Source organism: Neomonachus schauinslandi, chromosome 11, assembly GCF_002201575.2.
Source record: "Neomonachus schauinslandi chromosome 11, ASM220157v2, whole genome shotgun sequence".
Lineage (NCBI taxonomy): Eukaryota > Metazoa > Chordata > Mammalia > Carnivora > Phocidae > Neomonachus > Neomonachus schauinslandi.
In genome coordinates, this window is record NC_058413.1 from 68,646,287 (window position 1) to 68,670,523 (window position 24,237).

At 37.6% G+C, this 24,237-nt stretch overlaps 1 protein-coding gene across 2 annotated transcripts in view; it reads right to left on the minus strand.

The window, feature by feature from the left end:
• The window catches only part of NOX4 (NADPH oxidase 4), a 177,356-nt gene that overhangs the window by 128,456 nt on the left and 24,663 nt on the right, over nt 1–24,237 (minus strand). For both annotated transcript variants that reach the window (XM_021679096.1, XM_021679095.1), the window contains exons 3-7: nt 21,837–21,947; nt 20,158–20,242; nt 11,730–11,827; nt 8,281–8,308; nt 1,065–1,137 (exon numbers count right to left, since the gene is read on the minus strand). In XM_021679096.1, coding sequence (XP_021534771.1) covers nt 1,065–1,137; nt 8,281–8,308; nt 11,730–11,827; nt 20,158–20,242; nt 21,837–21,947 — 395 coding nt within the window. The remainder of the gene's footprint in view (nt 1–1,064; nt 1,138–8,280; nt 8,309–11,729; nt 11,828–20,157; nt 20,243–21,836; nt 21,948–24,237) is intronic.

The window sequence follows — 24,237 nt, forward strand, 5'->3', positions numbered from 1 at the left end:
TTCCTTAAGACATAACTGAAAACGTATGTGTTCAGAAGTACAAGGATAGACTTATTTTAATACTCTGTTGGGTAGAGGAGCCTGGGTGGCTCAGTCAGTTAAGCATCAGACTCTTGATTTTGGCTCAGGTAATGATCTCAGAATCGTGGGATTGAGCCCCATGTCTGGTTCTGCACTCAGTGCAGAGTCTGAGATTCTCTCTCTTCCTCTCCCTCTGCTCCCCAACCCCACCCAGCTTGCTTGCACGCGTACTTTCTCTCTGTCTCTCTAAAATAAATATATAAAATCTTAAAAAATATTACTGGGCAATTATTTTCAAAGCATGTATGTGTGTGTGCATGTGTGTGCATTTCCATTAAATTTCACATCTCAACAAGTAGAATGATTTGGGATTCTTGAATATTATGTATTATCTCTTCTTTTTGCTTTCTTAACCAAAAAGTTTGACCAGAAACATAAGATGCTGTAAAATATTATGAAATAAGAATGTATCCATCAGAAATAACATGTGAGAGTGCTCATGAAAATGTATACCTGCAGTTGCTCCAAGTCTTGTAACTAGATGAATAAATATGCATGCAGATATTTCTGATTATTTTAACAGATGTCAACTAACCATATTTCCAAAGCTTCATTTAGACTACTACATTAAATTGCTGCAAAACAAACTCACACCAGGAAATGAGTTATAAAATGACAGGGATATATTCCTTTGCCTACATGCTGAATTCAATCTCATGTTTCATAAAGATACACTATCCTTCAGATGGATGACCCTGAAGAACTCAAATTTCCTTACTCTTTAGAAATTCTCCATGTGTTTCCTTACCAACACAGAATATTTGACTAAAACAATGAGAATTTTCAAAAACAGGAAATGATACATAGAAATGTCTCTACTTCACTCTTAGTTATCCAAAATAGTCCATTGACCAGAATATTGATTGCATTGGCTAAGCACTCCAGTTAATCAAGACTTTTTCTACATATGAAAGTAAAGATAATCAGAGGAAAATCTAAACACTCTGGCCAGTAAACATTGAAATAATGGCTCTGACACTCACCGTATTGCGTATGTAGAAGCTGTAACCATCAGGAAGAGCACCAACACCATGCCGACCCCTGTCAGGCCAGGAACTATAAAAAAAAATGTATATAAGTACATTTTAACTTAAAACATACTGAGAAAAAAAGTACAAAAAATTATTACCTTAAAATCCAAAGTACTATGCTGCTCTGTGGGAAGCCCAATTCAAATCGCCTATCTCCTTGTGTGTTCCCTCTCAAAAAAAAAAGCCTTTTCAAAATTAGCACAATTTCAAGGTACTTAGGACAAAGCAGTCTTTCTACCTTTAATGTAAGAGTCCGCCTTAGTATTTTTCAAGTATCCCACTCAGAACAGTGAATGTGTACATACTTCTATAGGGACGTGCTCTACCAAATGTACAAAGATCAAATGTCAGTAATGAAGACAAGAGACAGAAATTAAATATATGTTTAATGGGGAGGCAGGAAGGGGCAGCAGGGAAAAACTTCCAAAGGCATGAAGAAATTTTAAAGACTGAGTGTTAGATGTGTTCATTGTATTGATAGTGTTTGTTATATATATGTTGATGGTTTCATGGATATATGCAAGAGTCAAAACTTATGAGAGAATGCATTAAATAGATGCAATTTATTATATCTTAATTATACATTAATAAAATTGTTTTAAAGGAGGAAAAAATATACAACAGGGCTGGGTTCACATGGAGCACCCTTTATTGTTTTGGTTTTCTCCCCCACAGTATTAACACTCCCTTACTCTCTCAGCCCCCCTTTTATGGAACTAGTAGCTGCTTCAGTTTCAATTCTAATAATTTCTTTTGGGATTCACTACATAGAATAATTATAATGAAAAAATAAACAAAATCTAAAGTTTTCTAAAAACCACAACTTCAAGCGTAGAACAAAAAAAATAGTAGATTTCAAGAAAAAAATTATAGTGCTGATGTTTTAAGAACACTTGCAGGCATATTTCCTTAGTATGGAAAATATGCTGTAATCAGGGTTTCTGATATGATATAACATCATTTTTTAACAAAGAAAAAACTGTGCAAGCATGTTGGTTTTCAAACTTAATATTGACGTGATAGATGGCTAAAAATCCAATGTTAGCCCATATAGCATATCCAAAATGAATAGCTGATATGCTATATCAACAAGAACTAAAATCACAATAGTCTCATTTCTTATTATCTTATTCCTACCAAATAAAATATCCTGTCTATAAGTTACCATTATTTACTCTTACAATCATATAAGCAACAGTAAGTCCCAAATGCCCCAGCTGAGAGATACCATCTTAAATCTATATGGAAAGCTACTGAAACAACTGTATCTCCAAAAGCACAGACGTCCCCCAACTTCTCTCCTTGCCAAAGAACCACCTAGGAAACAGAAGGGCCATCATGAACTATAAGCCACTAGCAGAAGCAGACAAGCTGGGAACGAGAGAAGAGCAACACAGGTATGCATCATTAGAATCCCAACAGTTTAGAAACAGTGGAAAATAACATTAGAAATCTCAGTGGAGTGGAAATAAGCTTCTACTTGTAAAGAGTCATATGAGAAATTAAGGAGTTAGTCTTTGTATAATTAATACTTGGATACTTTTTCTTCCTCAGTCTCCCCAATGTATCAGATTTGGAAGCCTAACAAGACTTCCATTTCCTGATGTGCTTAATCCAAATCATCTCTTCTCTACCCTTCTTTCCCAGGGCACTCCCTTCTCCTCATTTTTCCCATTGCCCCAGGTGAGTACTAACTGCCTAGGGGTAAGAGAAGAACAAGATGATTGTACTAAGTTAAAGGACTAATAGTACAGAAAAATGTTACTTACAAAGAACAACATGCCTATAAAATGACCCAGCCTTTCCACTCCCAAGTATTTCCCCAAAAGAAACACAAACATATATCTACATAAAGATTTGTTCAAAAATATTCATAGCCACTTTATTTTTAACAGTTAAGGCCTGTAGACAACTCAAATTTCCATCAACAAATGAATGGATAGACAATTGTAGTATCTGTACCTGGAAAATTAATCACCAGTTTAAAAAAAAATGAACTATACGCAACGACATACATGAATCACAAAATTATTTGACCGAGTGAAAAAAAGCCAGACATTCTCCCCCCTCAAAAAATCCCAAGAGCATACACTCTGTGATTCCTTTTAACTGTGATTCCTTTTATATAGTATTCTAGAATATCCAAACCATTCTCCAGTGATAGAAAGCAGATCAGTTGCTAAGAGGATAAAGGGCAGGATGCATTATAAAGGCACAAAAAACTTTTTGGAATGATAGATATATTTGTCATCTTGAGTTTGGTCTTGATTTCACAAGTGTATACACACATCAAAACCAATTGAGTAACGTAATTTACATATGTATAATTTAGTGTACTTCAATTATAACTCAATACATTTGAAGAGGGAAAAAAAAAGAGGAGGTCTTTCTCTCTGGTTTAATGGTAGAATCCCAGATGGCTCCATGATGTGAAATGTGTGGCTAGAGAGGCCTTTCCGATAATTTTCTTAGGGCTTCATTAAGGTATACTGTGTTTGCCCACAAGGTTTCCCATGTGGTTCTAAGTATGCCAAGGTTAGTTATGGAATGTCTACCAATCACTTCATCAGGACACCTGAAAAAACTGAGTATGTTTAGTGTAGAGGCACAATTTTCAAAGAATATTATCTGAGCATTAATTCCTTGAGGTATTAACTTCTATTACTCAGGTATTCCTTGAGGTATTAACTTCTATTACTCAGAAGTGTAATACCTATTCCTTGAGTCACAGGACACATGAGTATATTAAAGTCCCTGGGAAGTACTAGTACCGAGAGGCCAGTCTAAGTTTGAACAGATCTTCCCTCAAACATTTAACTAGAGAACTCCTTTTAAGAGTGGAACATGGAAAATGTATTGGAAAGATTGGGGGGGGTGGGTAGTAAAATAGTTGACGTCAGTCATTTGAAGATGAAGTAGACAGCTTGGCCGATGGGATGCACATTCTGGGATTAACAGTCCTGTTACTGTCCCTTAGAACAAACCCCAATCTCACTGGATCTCATCTGTAAACTTAGGAGAATCAATTCAATGCTTTTTAATATTCTTTCAGATTTATGAAGTTACATTTTTTATCTAAAGGATTCATATTTGCTTTCTAGTTCCCAGAAGTATAAAAAGACCAGAGTTTGTAATTTATAAACAGACCAGATCAATGAAGAAGTTACTTATAATTAACAATGAAAAGAAAAAATTAGGGGTGCCTGGGTGGCTCAGTCGGTTAAGTGTCCAACTCTTGATTTCAACTCAGGTCATGGTCTCAGGGTCATGAGATCGAGCCCTGTGACAGGCTCCACACTCACCAGGGAGTCTGCTTCTCTCTCTCTCTCTCTACCCCTCCCCCTGCTCACGTGCTCTCTCTCCCTCGAATAAATAAATAAAATCTTTAAAAACAAATTATTACAGGGGCGCCTCTGTGGCTCAGTCGTTATGTGTCTGCCTTCAGCTCGGGTCATGGTCCCAGGGTCCTGGGATCGAGCCCCACATAGGGCTCCCTGCTCAGCTGGAGGACTGCTTCTCCCTCTCCCACTCCCCCTGCTTGTGTTCCCTCTCTCACTGTGTCTCTCTCTGTCAAATAAATAAATAAATAAAATTATTACAATTACAATGGTCAAAAAAAAGGGAGTACCTTAAGAAGCTATGCTTTTGTGTCACTGGAATTAAACAGAAGCTGGCTAACTAATTATCTGGATGCTATAAAGGAGGTCTATGTACTAAGTAGAAGAGTTAAACAATTGGCTTTATTTTCAGTAAATATTCTCTGGGCATCTGTAGTGTACTGTTAAGTGAGGGAAAAAAATGAATCCTGCTCTAAGAGAAATCCAATTCCAATGTGGAAGACAGGATAAGGAGGCAAATGCAACCTAGGGCACTAAATGCTAAAAGAGAGCTAAGTTTGAATGTTTTCCAGGTACATCAAAGGGCACCCTAACCTAGCTTTCAAGGACAGCTCAGCTAAAACCCAACATATTAGCCTCTATTACTACATACATTCCAGGAGTCAGGAAGCACAGGTTGGAAATGACTGAGTTAGTCAAAGCTTACTGGACAAAGTTACTTGCCAAAGTGAAGTACACTGTCTCTTTGAATCCTTCAAGTTATGAAGCAAAATCTAAACTTGTTTCCTTAGAAAGAGACATGCTTGTATGTTTATTCTTATTACTTTTTATCTATGCATATTAGATTTGTTAATTAGTTGCCTTTAAAATGAATGACTGCAGTGTACTGCCATTTCTAGATGAAACTGAGGGATCATTTTCATCCATACCCAGATGTGGTCAGAAATATACCATCTTGTACTCATTATCCTGTTGTTTCTAACGTAACTGGAAACACAATTCTATTTGTTTATGAGGATTTTTCTAATTGAAATTGGATGCTGTGCATTTTATTCTCATCATACAAGGTATTACCAAATTTGGAAATAATGTAGCAAACGTTTTGAAATGCATGTTTGAATAATCCAATCTTTTAAACTTGTTTTACTTTATAAATTCTTTTTCTTTATAAGTTCTTAATTGGATTATTTTTAACATTTCTTATTGAGTGATCTAACTACCATATTTTATGTCACTCGAACTGCCACAGGCTTTAGTTTCTACAAAACAATAAATGTTAATTTCTCAGTTGTAGATTACGTTGAAAAATATTTAAGGACAGAGAGAGAGAGAAGACTCTATGTAACATTATACAAACTAAAATCCAAGAAATATATTAACTAATAAGAAATAGTCTTTATCACTAGAACATCTAAAAACATGCATGCATTCCTCGATCAGAAACAGGATTTTTCCTAGGCACTGCACCTAACAACATTCAAAGATAGCTATGAAAAAGTTTTAGTCATAGACGTATTAGTAATACAAAACTAAATTAAGTCTATTTGTGGAAAACGGTCTCTTATTCCTTGCCATCCTTTGATTCTACTTTGTTCTCTCACCTACTACTTGGTAGGGTCAATCAGATGCCCTCGAAGCTCTGGACTCATACTTTGGGGTTTGAGGCTGAGTTCCAAGCTGGGAACTGAATGACTCCTTCTGGCCAGCACACTACTTCTTTCATGAAATGATGTAGCCTGGGACACCAAAATGAGGCTGACATGCTGATTTGGGGTGATTCCCGTTGTTTGTATTGACAGAAATTCCACAAGGGGTGCCTGGGTGGCTCAGTCATTAAGCAGCTGCCTTTGGCTCAGGTCATGATCCCAGGGTCCTGGGACTGAGCCCCGCATTAGGCTCCCTGCTCAGAGAGAAGCCTGCTTCTCCCTCTCCCATTCCCCCTGCTTGTGTTCCCTCTCTCGCTGTGTCTCTCTCTGTCAAATAAATAAATAAAAATCTTAAAAAAAAAAAAAAATATGTACCTAGAGTCCTGCATGCCCTAGGGGGAGCCCTACCTCAAACCTGAGAAGCTCACCTTCCAGTGGAAAAGATTATACACATAAGAATAGAAATTATTCTACAATATAGCACTTTACTATGTATCTTTAGGAACCCAGGCCAACAAAAAAGACCAGCTCTGCCTATCGGAATCAGAGATGAATGTGTGCATGATGGGGCATGTCAGCTGAGACTCAGAGGATGAACAGAAGTGGACTGGGTTAAAAAGAGAGAGAGAGAGAATCGGGTAAGAGTAGACAAAATTTAGGTGTTGCGAGAAGGGAATTACAAGAGTATGATGAGATGCCTAGTACGGGTGAAACGGAGGCTCCTGAGGTACATGGGAAGGTTAATGAAACATACTGTCGGGTCACACAACAGAGACTCTCTAGGATGGAGCCAGGAAATTTATGTTTTTAAATATTATTTCTAGTTAGTCCAACACCACTCATGGGAACTTCTGGGAAACAAGACAGAATGGTGGGGTTTCATACTATATGGAGAGATCACCTGCTTCTATACAGGTATTGATTATACTAAGGTTCATATCTTGGGCATATAAGAAATCTTTTTATATGTTTGAAAACTAAACTTTTTCAAACATTTTACATGTCCCAATGTTTCACCTATACTTGGTGAGGTAGAAAATAATACCAAAACAATGAATTTATGAACCAAAACATACACTGATTCATACATAAGGTTTTGTTTTTCTGTTTTTTCTCCTTCCTATTCCTCATCCAATTCTTAAGGCTTACATAAAAAATATGCTTTCAATGAGCAAAGTTGTAAGCAAAACTAAAATTGTGTTCCTAAAGAGAAAACTGTGAAATACTTCATAAGTGGCAAACATCATGCATACATAAACAGGAAAAAAAAACATATTTTATAAATCTAAATATATAGTTGTGACAGGGAAGGGGAAAACACCAGAATTATCGCTATTTTCATCTTAAAACTGATTGAAAAGAAAAACAATGCATTTGACAGAGCCATGCCTCAGTCTTATATGCAATCTTGATCCTTAATAGGGTGTTTATGATAGCCAAGCTTTTATGACAGACCATCTCAATGACCTAATCATCCTTATCCCTGAAATAATGTGCTAAAAATCCCCCAAGTGCAGTTTTCTGCTTTCATCCTTATAATTGTACGGTTGAGAAAGAGAAGAATTTTAGTAAGAATTATATGTCAGGACAAAATTTTGAGATGTTTACACGTGCTTTAACAAATGAATAGTCTAGACTGAGATTTCATGGACAGTATGCTTGAGAAGGAAAAGTAAATTACAGATGAAAAAGGAAACACCTTTCAAGAAAAATAACTGATTTTAATGACTGTTTGTTCCTCCTCTTTTTATATAGGCTTTAAGATCACCAAATGTCCTACTAAATTACTGAGTTATAAGAACTACATCGATAATCAGAGTGCTTGGTGTTTCTTTTCAACACCTTGAGGGTAGGTGCCTATTTCATGTGTATTATCTCCAATACTACTTGCCACAGCCAGGGGCACAAAGCAGGTCCTCAATAACCATATGGCATCACACTGTTGTCACTAGAAGAACATATGGAAGGCAAATGTATTTAGTTACTTTTACTCTTCATTCATTCCAACCCCACTGTTTGCCTTGCCCCTCTGTTTTTGTTGCAACTTATGTTTGGTAACATTTGTTCTGGTTGCAAATTTTCCATGTTCTACTTTAACATATATTTAATTGCTGTGTAGTTTGATGATGCTTATTCTCAAAGATTTCCCTGAATTTTCAGAAAGAGCAATGAATAACAACTTACCAGTTGTGAAGAGAAGTTTTCTAGGATCCTGAGAAAAAGGGAAAAAAAAAATTGACTGAAAAACAAAACATTGATAATGTAAAATTCTACAAGGAATCTGCTGGCTATGATCCATTAGGCATTTACGATACTATTCTCTCAGTGGAAATGAGAAATTCAATCAAGTTTCATAATGTTTTCATGCAACACAGGTTCTGGAACCAGGATATTTGGGCTGGAGTCCTGCCTCTGTCACTCACTAGCAAGTTTCAGACCTTCCCTAATTCAGTTGCTCAGCTGAAAAATTAAAAATATCTATCCAGGGGTGCCCGGGTGGCTCAGCTGTTTAAGCATCTGCCTTCAGCTCAGGTCATGATCTCAGGGTCCTGGGATTGAGCCCTCCACGTCCAGTCCCGCGTTGGGTTCCATGATCAGCGGGGAGTCTGCTTCTCTCTCTCCTTCTGTCCTCCCCCCTACTTATGCACACACACATACACTCTCTCTCTCTCTCAAATAAAAAATTAAATCTTTTAAAAAAATCTAACACAAAGAAGACTGTCCTGAGAAAGAAAGAGCACTGGATAAAGATTCAGAAAATGTAGATTTTCATCCTAATGGCTAATTACAAGCTAGTAGTAGTGGCCTGAAGCCCACTCTTTGACCAATTGAGACTCAGTATCTTTGACTATAATGTGGAAATATTAATATATACTTTGTCCACCATAACTGCCAAACTGCACCCATAAGATGTGGAGACAGAATCAAAAGTGATAAAATATGTAGGGAGGGTTGTTGCTGTAAATTCAATGCAAAGAATACTAATTGAATACTTATAATGTTTCAAATACCATGCAAAGTAGTGATGATACTCAAATAAAAAGGACAGGTTCTTATTACTCAGAATTGTAAAAAGTAATATTGTTGGTGTAATCTGTCCTTTACACTACATCTCTCGTGGTGAAATGGACCTTAGGCAACTCCCTTTCTATCTTCTGGAAAACTGAGGTCAATCCCCAGGAGATTTGTGGATTTGTTTTTCATCCTAATGGTGCTCAATATTGCACAACTTTGGAAATTCTTTCTTAGGCCTCCATTGACTTTGGAGTCAGGCCACCCTATATCCAAAGTGGGAAGCCATTCATATGAAATAATTTCAGAAGCCTTGAATAAGGGCCACTTGCCCAGCAATAGCTCTTCATCCCACTGGGGCCAGACGACTTCTACCTCGGCCATTAGGAACGCAGCTCAAGGATGACCTAGAGGAACCTAATATATAAACAACTAGTGAAAATACAAGACCAGCTGAACAAAGTGGTAATACCAGAAATATGAACAAATAGCTGTGGGAACTCAGAAGATGGAACAATTCCTACTGCCAGGGAATGGAGATGGAATGTGAGGGTAAGAGAGAGTTTCACAGATGACAGGATGAGGCAGATTCGGCTAGGTCATCAAACGTGCCACCCAGGAGCTGGAGGGTGGGTCACTATAAATCTGGAGAAGACAGAGAGTACAAAACACAGGACAACAGGGTGCATCTTTCTCAAAGACAAGTCACGGAAGACTATGTGTTTATGCATGCAGTGTGTGTGTATGTGTGTGTGTGTGTTTTCATCCTCCTCTAGCACACTGATGCCTACGAGGGGCTCAAAAATATTTATTAAAATAAAGAAGAGAGGGAGGAAAAAGGAAAGAAGGAAGGAAGGAAACAAAGAAAGGGAAAATACAAATTAAAACAATGAGTTACCATTTTTCATCTGTCAGATTGGCAAAAATTAAAGAAAAACAAAAACAACTGAGGGGCAGATATAAGCATTCTGACAAACTTGGTAGAAGTGGGTCAACCAGTGAAGCCTTTTTGGAAGGCAACTTGGCAACATCCATCAAAACTAAAAACGTACATACCTTTGAAACTAAATTCTACTTCTAGGAATCTGCCTAGTGGAAGCATATAAAAAATTAATTTATTGGAGTGTGGTTCATAACAGAAACTCAAAAACAATCTAAACATTTGTGAATAAGGAAAGGGCTAAAAATAAACTATTGCACATTAATATTAAGAGAATGATAGATCTATACTTTCTGATACAGCAAGCTACAGTCAATGTAACTATGGAAACAAGAAAATTGCTGAGGAACAGGTTTCATAAAATGCCTCTCAAAATATAAGAGAACAGAAAGTTATTAACTGCGGCTACTTTTGGAGGAGAAGGTTTCACTTTTAAACTTCTTGAGGGTTTTAAAATATTTTATTTGGGGCACACATCCTTCATAAAATGAAAGGAAATAACTAAAAACCTAAAATGATTAAAATTTTGGAATATTTTTCAATATTCCAAGTATACAACATTAAAATGAGAGAACCATTTTAGTTCTTAAAGACCCAAGATGACAAAAACAAAAGAGAGAAGCAAAGAAGGAAAGATAAAGAGGAACATGCATGGCAGATGTAGGAAGCAAGGAAGCCCATGTGCTGTGGCCTGAGGAGGAGAGAGAAATGGGGGGGGAGGCAGCAGGAGAAAGACATGGAGACAGACCTGGTTCTGGGTTCTGGAATCATTACATATGAAGAGCTTCCAGTGGCATGCGAAGGAGCTGGCTCTCTCAGTGGCTCTTAATGCTGGGTGCTCACCCCAATTAGCTGGTGAACTTTCAAGAAATATCAATGCCTGAACCCAACCCAGACCAGTTTAAACATATCAGCGTTTTTAAGAATACTAGCGTCTCATCAAAGGACTTATCAAAGACTGCTTGCTATTTTGGTTTCGTGATTTGTTTCTGTGTTCATTGTTAGTTTTCCCTTTGTTTTGTTCCGGGAAGGAGATCTGAGGACAGGATGAAGTCCTGAGCGACAGAGAGCTAATCAGGGCTGTGTATGTGTTCATCGTGCTCTCACCCAGCACCCTGCACATACAATTTCATCTCATGGGTGGCTTCCCATGGAGAAAAGCAGCCCTAAGTCAGATGCTGCCTGCTACAGAACTGAACTCAAGGTCACCTATTTCAAGGATTAAAACAAAGCAGAGTAACCATTAAAACTCAGTAATATTTTTAAGTCAAATAAACAGATGATCCAGGATCCTTAAAGAGTCAATCTGCTTTTCTGCCCTTCCTGCGCCCCCAAGTGCAGTATCTGACTTATTAAAAAAAACTTGTGCCCTGTAAAGACACTGGACAGTCTCCACTGGATGGGAACCAGGCAATACTGCTGGGAGGCAGAAGGCCGGCCTGAGTGGCTGCCATCCGAACGCTGCTATAAAAAGGAGACACTCTCGAACTCCCATTTTCAGCAGGAGAGACTGTGAAACAGTAATTACCTGTATTTTCTATTGAAAAGGAACAAAACTCAACTTGATAACTGCATCTTAAAAGCACTCAAAAGGAGCAGCAAGGTACAAATTTTCCATGAAAACCACAGACCTTCATTAACTCACGAAAAGTGAAAGAATGAGAAGACAAAGACCACCCACCTCATCTCGGTATCTCGCTGCATTCAGTTCAGCAAAATCCTCACTGTAGTTCACTGAGAAGTTGAGGGCATTCACCAGATGGGCAGCCACATGCACACCTGCGGAATCACACGGGGCACAAATCAGTGGGATTTTCATATACACTCCGTGAAGAGGACGCCTTTCCTCTCCCTAAGCTAACACAGTGTCAAACTTTGACAGCTACCTGAGCAATAAAATATTAAATTGCAAGGGGAAATTTTAAAGACACAACAAGTCTTGATTATAGACAGCTGAGTATAAGAAATCATGTAAAGGAACTGAATTTTCAAAGGCTAGAATAAAATACCTCTAGCAAGTCAGGGTTAGGAAACAACACATGTCAGTGTGTGATAATATGCCCATGTATTTATTTATTTAAGCAGCTCCTAGATATTTGAGTTTTTCTACATTTTTCCCCTCTCCTCTAGCTCCAAATCTGTTATAGGCCTTGTATATTTCACTGCCACTCAACCTAAAATATAGGCCCACTGAAAGACTTTTAGCCAGTTAAAATTTCTCACAATAAATTCATTAAATTCACATAAATTCAAGAAGGAATTTCCTAAATTTCCTAAACCCCACAGCAAAAGTCTTGGTAATCACATCATTGGGATTAAAAATTCAGGAAAATAATAATTACCATTTAATAATCTACCCACACTGGCACAGTAAACAGAGAGCTCAACAGACGCGGAGCTCACAGAGAAGATGGAAATGTTTGTATATTAATAGAGAGTTGAAGACAAATTCATTTTGGCACAGCTAGGAAAAAGGAAAATTATCTTGAGGAGTCCAGACAAGGAAGGAGCAAATGAACTTGTACATTGGATGAGAATATCTTCTCCCTTCCCAATCTCTTCTTGTAGGTGAAATAAGGTTCGGACTAACAGTACATTACAATGTACTAGAAAGGACGACAGATAATTAATTGGAAATCTGGTTTTCTTGGCCACACTGCATGCTTACCAACACCCTAGGTTAACTCTCTGTAAAATGACAATGACAGAAATAGGAGACTTAATGAGATAAGTGACCTGAAACTGGTTAGTGAACCATTACAGTCTATATCAATACAGGGTATGTAGTTATTCAACAGAAAACTTGTGTAGAAACGGGAAAACTTCATGGTTCTCTCCAACCTAGCACATGAGCTGTAGATACGGCAAGAGTTCTGAAGGACTCACAAACACAAATAGAAGCGAAAGAAGGACTGGAATGCTAACTAACTTCAAGGTTGGTTAAAGGATTGATAAGCTCCTGCCAGAATCAAATTAGAGGAAGGAAAAGGGTCTAATAAAAAGTGGACAGGAGAGAGCAGCTCGGCATAAGAGATCTGTAACCTACAATGGTAGAAATAATAGATTGACAACAGACCTATTCACAGAGACCTGGCAGGCCGGAAAGGACTGGCATGATAGATTCAGAGCACTAAATGAGAAAAATATGCAGCCAAGAATACTATATCCAGCTAGGCTGTCATTGAAAATAGAAGGAGATAAAAAGCTTCCAGGACAAACAAAAACTAAAGGAATTTGCAAACACGAAACCAGCCCTACAAGAAATATTGAAAGGGGTCCTCTAAGCAAAGAGAGAGCCTAAAAGTAACATAGACCAGAAAGGAACACAGACAATATACAGTAACAGTCACCTTACAGGCAATACAATGGCACTAAATTCCTATCTTTCAATAGTTACCCTGAATGTAAATGGGCTAAATGCCCCAATCAAACGACACAGGCTATCAGACTGGATTAAAAAACAAGACCCATCGATATGCTGTCTGCAAAAGACTCATTTTAGACCAAAGACACCTCCAGGTTGAAAGTGAGGGGGTGGAAAACCATTTACCATGCTAATGGACACCAAAAGAAAGCTGGGGTGGCAATCCTTATATCACACAAATTAGATTTTAAACCAAAGACTGTAATAAGAGATGAGGAAGGACACCATACACTACTTAAAGGGTCTATTCAACAAGAAGATCTAACAATTGTAAATATCTATGCCCCTAACATGGGAACAGCCAATTACATAAGTAAGTCAATTAATAACAAAAGCAAAGAAACACATTGACAACAATACAATAATAGTGGGGGATTTTAACACCCCCCTCACTGAAATGGACAGATCATCTAAACAAAAGATCAACAAGGAAATAAAGACTATAAAGACACACTGGACCAAATGGACTTCACAGATATATTCAGAACATTCCATCCAAAAGCAACAGAATACACATTCTTCTCTAGTGCCCATGGAACATTCTCCAGAATAGATCACATCCTAGGTCATAAATCAGGTCTCAACTGGTACCAAAAGATTGGGATCATTCCCTGCATATTTTCAGACCAAAATGCTTTGAAACTAGAACTCAATCACAAGACAAAAGTCAGAAAGAACTCAAATACAAGGAGGCTAAAGAGCATCCTACTAAGGAATGAATGGGTCAACCAGGAAATTAAAGAAGAATTTAAAAAATTCATGGGAACAAATGAAAATGAAAACACAACTGTTCAAAATCTTTAGGATACAGCAAAGGCAGTCCTAAGAGGAAAGTATAGAGCAATACAAGCCTTTCTCAAGAAACAAGAAAGGTCTCAAGGACACAACCTAACCCTACACCTAAAGGAGTTGGAGAAAGAACAGCAAATAAAGCCTAAACGCAACAGGAGAAGAGAAATAATAAAGATCAGAGCAGAAATCCATGAAATAGAAACCAAAAGAGTAGTAGAACAGATCAACGAAACTAGGAGCTGGTTCTCTGAAAGAATTAACAAGATTGATAAACCCCTGGCCAGACTTATCAAAAAGAAAAGAGAAATGACCCAAACAAATCAAATCATGAATGAAAGAGGAGAGATCACAACCAACACCAAAGAAATACAAACAGTTATAAGAACATATTATGAGCAGCTATATGCCAGCAAATTAGACAATCTGGAAGAAATGGATGCATTCCTAGGGATGTATCAACTACCAAAACTGAACCAGGAAGCAAATAGAAAACCTGAACAGACCTATACCACTAAGGAAATTGAAGCAGTCATCAAAAATCTCCCAGGGCCAGATGGCTTCCCAAGGGAATTCTACCAAACATGTAAAGAAGAATTAATACCTATCCTTCTGAAACTGTTCCAAAAAATAGAAATGGAAGGAAAACTTCCAAACTCGTTTTATGAGGCCACCATTACCTTGATCCCCAAACCAGACAAGACCTCATCAAAAAGGACAATTACAGACCGATATCCTTGATGAACATGGATGCAAAAATTCTCACCAAAATACTAGCCAATAGGATCCAACAGTACATCAAAAGGATTATTCACTACGACCAAGTGGGATTTATCCCTGGGTTGCAAGGTTGGTTCAACATCCACAAATCAATCAACGTGAGACAATACGTTAACAAAAGAAAGAACAAGAATCATATGATTCTCTCAATAGATGCAGAAAAAGCATTTGACAAAGTACAGCAACCTTTCTTGATCAAAACTCTTCAGAGTATAGGGAGAGAGGGTACATAGCTCAATATCATAAAAGCCATCTATGAAAAACCCACAGTCAATATCATTCTCAATGGGGAAAAACAGAGCTTTCCCCTAAGGTCAGGAACACGGCAGGGATGTCCACTATCACCACTGCTATTCAACATAGTACTAAAGTCCTAGCCATAGCAATCAGACAACAAAAAAAAATAAAAGACATCCAAATCAGCAAAGAAGAAGTCAAACTCTCACTCTTTGCAGATGAAAGACTCCACCCCAAAACTGCTAGAACTCATACAGGAATTCAGTAAAGTGGCAGGATAGAAAATCAATGCACAGAAACCAGTGGTATTTATATATACCAACAACAAGACAAAAGAAAGAGAAATTAAAGAGTCGATCCCATTTACAATTGCACCTAAAACCATAAGATACCTAGGAATAAATCTAACCAAAGAGGCAAAGAATCTGTACTCAGAAAACTATAAAATACTCATGAAATAAATTGAGGAAGACACAAAGAAATGGAAAAACGTTCCATGCTCATGGATTGGAAGAACAAATATTGTCAAGATGTCAATGCTACCTAGAGCAATCTCCACATTCAATGCAATCCCCATCAAAATACCATCCACTTTTTTCAAAGCAATGGAACAAATAATCCTAAAATTTGTATGGAACCAGAAAAGACCCCGAATAGCCAGAGGAATGTTGAAAAAGAAAAGCAAAGCTGGTGGCATCACAATTCCTGACTTCAAACTCTATTACAAAGCTGCAATCATCAAGACAGTATGGTACTGGCACAAAAACAGACACATCGATCAATGGAACAGAATAGAGAGCCCAGAAATGGACCCTCAACTCTGTGGTCAACTCATCTTCGACAAAGCAGGAAACAATGTCCAATGGCAAAAAGACAGTCTTTTCAACAAATGGTGTTGGGAAAATTGGACAGCTACATGCAGAAGAATGAAACTGGACCATTTCCTTACACCACACACAAAAATAGACTCAAAATGGTTGAAAGACCTCAATGTGAGACAGGAGTCCATCAAAATCCTAAAGGAGAACACAGGCAGCAACCTCTTCCACCTCAGGCACAGCAACTTCTTCCTGGAGACATCGCCAAGGGCAAGGGAAGCAAGGGCAAAAATGAACTATTGGGACTTCATTGAGATAAAAAGCTTTTGCACAGCAAAAGAAACAGTCAACAAAACCAAAAGACAACCAACAGAATGGGAGATGATATTTGCAAATGACATATCAGATAAAGGGCTAGTATCCAAAATCTATAAAGAACGTCTTAAACTCAACATCCAAAGAACAAATGATCCAATCAAGAAATGGTCAGAAGACATGAACAGACATTTTTCCAAAGAAGACATCCAAATGGCCAACAGACACATGAAAAAGTGCTCAACATCGCTTGGCATCAGGGAAATCCAAATCAAAACCTCAATGAGATACCATCTCACACCAATCAGAATGGCTAAAATTAACAAGTCAGGAAATGACAGATGTTGGCGAGGATGCAGAGAAAGGGGAACCCTCCTACACTGTTGGTGGGAATGCAAGCTGGTGCAGCCACTCTGGAAAACAGTACAGAGATTCCTCAAAAAGTTGAAAATAGAGCTGCCCTATGACCCAGCAATTGCACTACTGGGTATTTATCCCAAAGACACAAATGTAGGGATCCGAAGGGCTATGTGCACCCCAATGTTTATAGCAGCTTGTCCACAATAGCCAAACTATAGAAAGAGCCAAGAATTCCATCGACAGATGAATGGATAAAGAAGAGGTGGTATATATATAATGGATTATTATGCAGCCATCAAAAGGAATGAAATCTTGCCATTTGCAAGGACGTGGATGGAACTGGAGGGTGTTATGCCGAGCGAAATAAGTCAATCAGAGAAAGACATGTTTCATATGATATGAAGAATTCTTAATCTCAGGAAACAAACTGAGGGTTGCTGGAGTGGTGGGGGGTGGGAGGGATGGGGTGGCTGGGTTATAGACATTGGGGAAGGTATGTGCTATGGTGAGTGCTGTGAATTGTCTAAGACTGTTGAATCACAGACCTGTACCTCTGAAACAAATAATACATTATATGTTAAAAAAAAAAAGAAAATAGTAGGAAGGGAAAAATGAAGGGTGGGGAAATCGGAGGGGGAGATGAACCATGAGAGACTATGGACTCTGAGAAACCAACTGAGGGTTCTAGAGGGGAGGGAGGTGGGAGGATGGGTTAGCCTGGTGATGGGTATTAAAGAGGGCATGTACTGAATGGAGCAGTGGATGTTATATGTTTTGGAACACTACATTAAAAGCTAATGATGTAATGTATGGTGATTAACATAACATAATAAAATTTTTTAAAAGTATAAAAAATAAATAAATAAATAAATAAGTGGACAGGAATTTAGAAGTTGGTTAACTAACAAGCAAGGACAGAGTTCCAAGGGAATTTTTAAGAGGCTGTCCAGGTGAAACTTGTCTATGGCATAGGCATAAAATATTATTTAAGCAAAACTGTCTGTGTCCTCTAGCTTTATCATGTCTGAAATGTGTAAGTTTAAAAAATCCCTTCATTTTAAATTAAGGTTTATGTGTTAACTACATGCTTTGTGGTTCCTTCTTTCTGAATTCTCCTGAAAAAAAGCCCTAGGTATCAGTTGTCTGAGATACACCCTTAAGGGATACATTCACCTTCTTTAAATGACCTTTCAGGTCAAAAGAAATTGGGGCTTCTAATTTTGGGCAGCAGGGAGAAAGCCAGGCCAGATATTTTGAATAGATTTTCTGATTTAATTCTCTCAACAAAACAATGAAGTGGATAGAAACATCCCTATTTCACAGAGAAGAAAACGAAGGTTAGAAGAGGTCACCCAGCTAAGGTCAGACAACTAGTGAGTGGCAAAATGCAAACAGTCTGGAATGCGTGTTCATTCATGGCAAGACTCTACAAGATCTCAGTCTCTTCGTTGTTCTCCAACTAAACCAGAATATTTGGACACAACTGCAGTTTAGAACAAACCAAGTTACAAATGTGTCCACATTCCCGGACCCTCCTGCTTTCCTGACCTTTCACTCCCTCTGTTCTAACCCAGCTCTGACCCCAGCCACACCCTTAGTCCTCATCTCATCCTGGACTCTTACTCCATCCCCAGCCTCTTGAGTGGTATGGAGTCCTAATCCTACCCGAGCCTCTCCCCATCTCTTGCCTGCAGATGTGGGACCCACCAATAAGATGTCCAGGGACAAAACAGTGCAGATGCCTGTTTCAACAGTACTTGGCAACTTTTTAAAAGCAGAGAGCTTAATGACCTCTTAATAGTAGCTGCACCAAAACATGTCTGATTCAAAATAGTCATACATACATATCCAGACCAAATGTCCCTGGTGTCAAAACAGGTCTGCCCTATCAAGTCATGACCGGAGAGAAATGTCAGGTGCTATGCCACTGAGATAATTAACACCTGAGATTGTAAATTATAACTAATTTCACCCTAAAAACTTCCTATGGGAGGTCTCATTTTAGTCTTCAAACCATGAGGCAGGTGCTACTGTCAATCACTTTATGATTAAAACAACAACAAATCAAAGACCAGAGAGCTTATGTCATATACTAAGGTAGAAGGGCAGTTGGGGATAGATCCTACACAACCCTGCCTCCAAAGTCCAAGTACTTAATTAATATGTTTATCACTTTCTGTTCCAAAACTTGAAAAATACCACATAAATATTCAGGATAAAAACTTCTTTTAAAATGACTCTTTTAAAAACCAAAAGATTCTCACTTGATATTTTTTTCCTTTTTTTCTTTTTTTTCTCTTTTTTTTATTATGTTATGTTAATCACCATACATTACATCATTAGTTTTTGATGTAGTGTTCCATGATTCATTGTTTGCATGTAACACCCAGTGCTTCATTCAGTATGTGCCCTCTTTAATACCCATCACCAGGCTAACCCATCCCCCCCCCCCAGAACCCTCAGTCATTTGATATTTTAACTTGGAACTGAACAGGATAAATTTCCACAAACATTTGATATTTAATACCAAGTATTAATATCAAAGAAACATTTATCAAATATACTTTTAAATGGAATCACATTCTATGAATGTACATTTCACATTGTAATTTGTATGCATTTAAAGTCCTATCATATCTTTATTTTTAAACCTTAAAAATTTTTATTTTTGGGCGCCTGGGTGGCTCAGTTGGTTAAGCGACTGCCTTCAGCTCAGGTCATGATCCTGGAGTCCCTGGATCGAGTCCCGCATCGGGCTCCCTGCTCTGCAGGGAGTCTGCTTCTCCCTCTGACCCTCCCCCCTCTCATGTGCTCTCTCATTCTCTCTCTCTCAAATAAATAAATAAAATCTTTAAAAAAATTTTTAAAAATTAAAAAAAAATTTATTTTATTTCTTTTAGTCTTTCTAAATGAAAGTATTTACTTGTAGGAAACAATTATTAACAGCTTGAGAGCCAAGTCTCCACATTATAATGTGAAAACTATATACATAATGTGTAAGATACACTCATTTTCTTTTTTTTTAAGATTTTATTTATTTGCGAGAGAGAGTATGAGAGACAGAGAGCATGAGAGGGAGGAGGGTCAGAGGGAGAAGCAGACTCCCTGCTGAGCAGGGAGCCCGATGCGGGACTCGATCCCGGGACTCCAGGATCATGACCTGAGCCAAAGGCAGTCGCTTAACCAACTGAGCCACCCAGGCGCCCCGATACACTCATTTTCTTTAGCACCACTAGGCAACTCTCTTTAAACACATGGAAGAGAAAATTAAGGTATGTGATGAGAAAATCACAAGTAGGTGACAGCAAATAATTTACAGAACAACAAAAATACCATTTATAAAATGTGTTCTAACATAATATTTTCATATCTTTTTGTTTTCTCACCTGAAAAAATACATATAGTCACACCACAGGTTATATGGAATGTTCTGCTTTTATCCAACAATCTTCTGGTTCTCCTGCTTGGAACCTAAATAAAATTCAGTATGGTGAAAATGAAGCAGGAAATAAGATATGTGTACAAAGTTTTTCACTATAGCATTGTTCATAATATCAAAGATTTAGAAATATGGCAGAGGCCTAGGAATTAAAAGTTGGTGAGATGAATTATGATATATCTAGTCAGTAGAACACCCAAACCATTACAGAGAATGTGAGAAGACTTATTGATATGGAAAGATGTGTCAGATATATGGCTAGGTAAAAGTGATAACACATAAACTATAGTCCTATAGTGTTTAAAATTAATGGCATTCTATGCAAATCTGAAGGCATTTACCCCAAACTAATCTGTGGTTGTTCCAGCACAGTAATATTAGGAGAAACTTTCACTGATTACTTTACATATTTCTGGAATGTTTGAGTTGTACAATATATATGATTTCCTTTTGTAGTCAAAAAATAAGATGATTTTTAAATGAAGCAATTGCATCTACGGTTCTAAATGCCTTCTTGATCTTATAAAAAAATAAAATGTCAAGCATCTTTGAATACCTATATTTCACATCAGGGGACCATTCTTTAAGACTTATTTAAATACTGAGAGACTTAGGTGGGCACTTTTCATTTCCTGCCGTTTATCTTCTCTTTCTTCACACCAAGCCAATAGCCAGCCATAGGCATCAAAACCTAGCATTTTACAATGGTAGGCAACCTAGAGAAAGAGTTATTTCCACAAATTACTGCATTAAAAGCAAAGTGTTTCTAAATATAATTACACGAAAAGGTTGAGAAGTTTTACTGCAGTAAATATGCTCATATGAACCATATAGAACATCAAAGTGACTCATATTAACAACTTCTTTTAAAGTATCAATATTGATCCAGGAATGCCTTATTATTTCAATGAAGAAAAGAAACACAAACACACCAGGATAACTGAAGACAAAAAATAATTTGTTGAGTTTTAATTTCCAAAGTGCTTTACTGTTTCCGTACAACCTTCATTTTACAATATCACACATGACATCACATCTTAATCAAGACATCTCCAAGACTATTACATAGCTTAAACCATGCATGTATTTGAAAAGGAGATAAATCGCCACCAACACCAGTAGACACTGTATATTTTGATGAAAGTCCACAGGGCTCTAGTTTCTAGTTTGCTCACCTGGACTTAATTAAATGAAAACACAGGCTCTAAATGAGGCATAGTAGTATAGTGGAAAAATCTCAGAACTGGGACTGATCTTAGCTCTGCCATTTTGCTAGTCTCATGACGTTGGTCAAGTTACTTAACCTTTCTGTGCCTCAGTTCTTCATCTACAAGACCTGTAGAATCATTGTGAGGATTCACACTTACATCCATGGAGTGCTTAGCCCAGCACCTGAAATCACTATTAATAGCCATTTCTATTATCCACTGCCTCTATCTAGCATTGCAGAAGAGCTCACTGATCATCTTGACAGGTGACACGGTCTTTACTATCATCTGGTAGCTGACAGCAGATGATAGAAATCAGTCTATTAGGTCAGACCATGAAAACTCAGTAGTACTAACATGCCACTGTTCCACTTGATTTTTTATCCTGGAATCTGTGACTAGGATTTTTTGTTCTTACCTTCTGGGATCCTCGTAGGTAAGCCAGGAGCATCCGGCACATGGGTAAAAGGATAAGGCTGCAGTTGAGGTTAAGAACAGATGCGGAGGCTCTGCTTAGACACAATCCTAGCTGAACAAATAAGGCAAGAGTCAAAACACAGTCAAGGCAAAAACAGACTACAAACTTGCTGCAGACCTCACCCTGCTTCTCCTTGAAGGATCATGGCAAAATGCCAACTTCTTCGAGACTCTTGAACAACTGTCTACTTTCTTCTCACCAAAAACCCCTAAAAGAAACTGGTCTCTGTCTGCTCTGCACTGCCATATAACTTAGTCTCCCCTCATTTCCACTAGTGTTATAAACACTTGAGTACATTTTTCTGGTGTGAAGTCAACTTCTTGTTGTGCCCCCACTATACTGTTATGGGTATGAAGGGGCCCTCCAGAGCCTTGGTGTATTGTAAGGTACCTCCACACTGGTGCAGTTGAATCCTCTTTTCACCGATAAGGTGCCAAAAATTTCAAATAAAGCTTTTTCATTTGTGTTCTCTCTAGAACCTTCTGACCACACAACCCCCTTCCAAACCATTGCCTGCCTGCCTTTCAGCTCTTTACCTTACTGACTCTACCCATCTTTCAGGTTTTACCTTAAGCACTGTGCCTCTAGAGTTCTTCTGTGACCCAAAACTAGGAGGGATCCAGATCAGCCCCGTACAAAGATAATCATAACCACATTGTGCAATGCTTTTTTCAAAGAATCAGAACCCTCGGTATTGAGGCCATACTTTCTGGCAACTAATTTTAAATCAAACTCCTGCTAGATTGTCATCTGCTATTGTCTGGTACTACCTACATTCTTCATATAAATAGTGTATCACATGAAAACAAGAGAAGGGGTATCTGCACTCTTGTCCTAAAATAAACATAAAAGGACTTTATTTTAAGGATATTAAGAAATATGTATAAGTCAGATGCTTTTCTTATCTTAAAACTATTTATGCTCCTGAGATTTGCAACTTAACTCTTGGCAAAATAGCAACTCTGTTACAAAATGTTTGTTGTCAGCGCATGAAGTATTGTTCCTGAAGGGGAGACAGGGTAATAAGTCATGTCAGGAAAGCAATAATTTTCATTGACTTATATAAAAAGTAATTAATATTTCCAGTTAGGCTATTTCTACACCATGAGTTAGAAAACCTTAGGGATATATTAAATGAATATACTAGTAATTAGACAAATAGAAATAAGCCCCTCTAGACTATCTAAAAAAATGTTAAATATAATATTCTCACCTCACTCAGCAAAGTTATTATCATTTCAGAGTGATGGGTTTTTGTTATTTAGGCCTCCAGAGAAATAGAGTAATTGTTATCTCTTTGATCTGGCATGTGCACATGATAAGAAAATTTTAGCTCAAGGGATTTTAGATGATAATTTTATCTGCAATTTTAATGTACCAGGACAATAATTCACTTAAAATTTATCAGCTAAAATCTATCATATAAGTGTAGGACTTAAGAGATACAAATAAATTATCCAATTTTCTTTTGTAGTTCAACAATTTAAAGAAAATTCTTATAGTCTTCATTTTCTAACCATATATCGTGTCTGGAAGTGTTTTATTGTTGTGCTTATATTAAATCACATAGTAATTTAACTCAAAGTGGCTTTAAGTGTCCCCTTAGGATAGATGGAGTTTATCTTGGCATACCACTTCTTCCTTAACAATGGTATAAAATCTACCCGGAAATTTTACCAAGGACTCATTTCCTCATGTATGTTTGTTCCTGAATTTTTTAGTTTTAAATTTTTCAACTAAGATGAAAACTTCTCTTTACTAGGTTTTCAGAGTACAAAACTCCCTCATTCTGAAGCAATGGAGAGAGTGAGGAACATGGAGACAGATCGCAGTCAGGTGGCGCAAGCATAGGAAACCACGTGATCTACTTACTACATGGGTAACATCCTACGGCGAAGAGCATTTGTTTTATTTAGTCCGTCTTAATGCATGACCATTGTAAGAATCTGCTCCCTCAAATGTTTACTGAACACAAAGGACCGCCCCAAGTTATGTGGCTAGGTCCACTCTGTGACTCTGACTCGTGTTACCATTCCTAGAGCACTTAACCGCTGCTCTACTTTTCCAACTTCATTCGAGTTTGTTGTCACCAAATGGCAGTGTTACTTTCACGTTTAGAATCCTACCTGTCAAGGTCTCTAAAACATAATTGAGAATTCCATATGTAATTTTAAAACTATAAATATATTTTAGATGAGTATATACAAATAAAACATAGCTTACTCCTTTTTATGGACTGAATGTCTGTTCCCCCCGAAATTCATATGATGAAATCTAATGTCAAGAAAGAAAAGGAAAGAAAGAAAGAAAGAAAGAAAGAAAGAAAGAAAGAAAGAAAGAA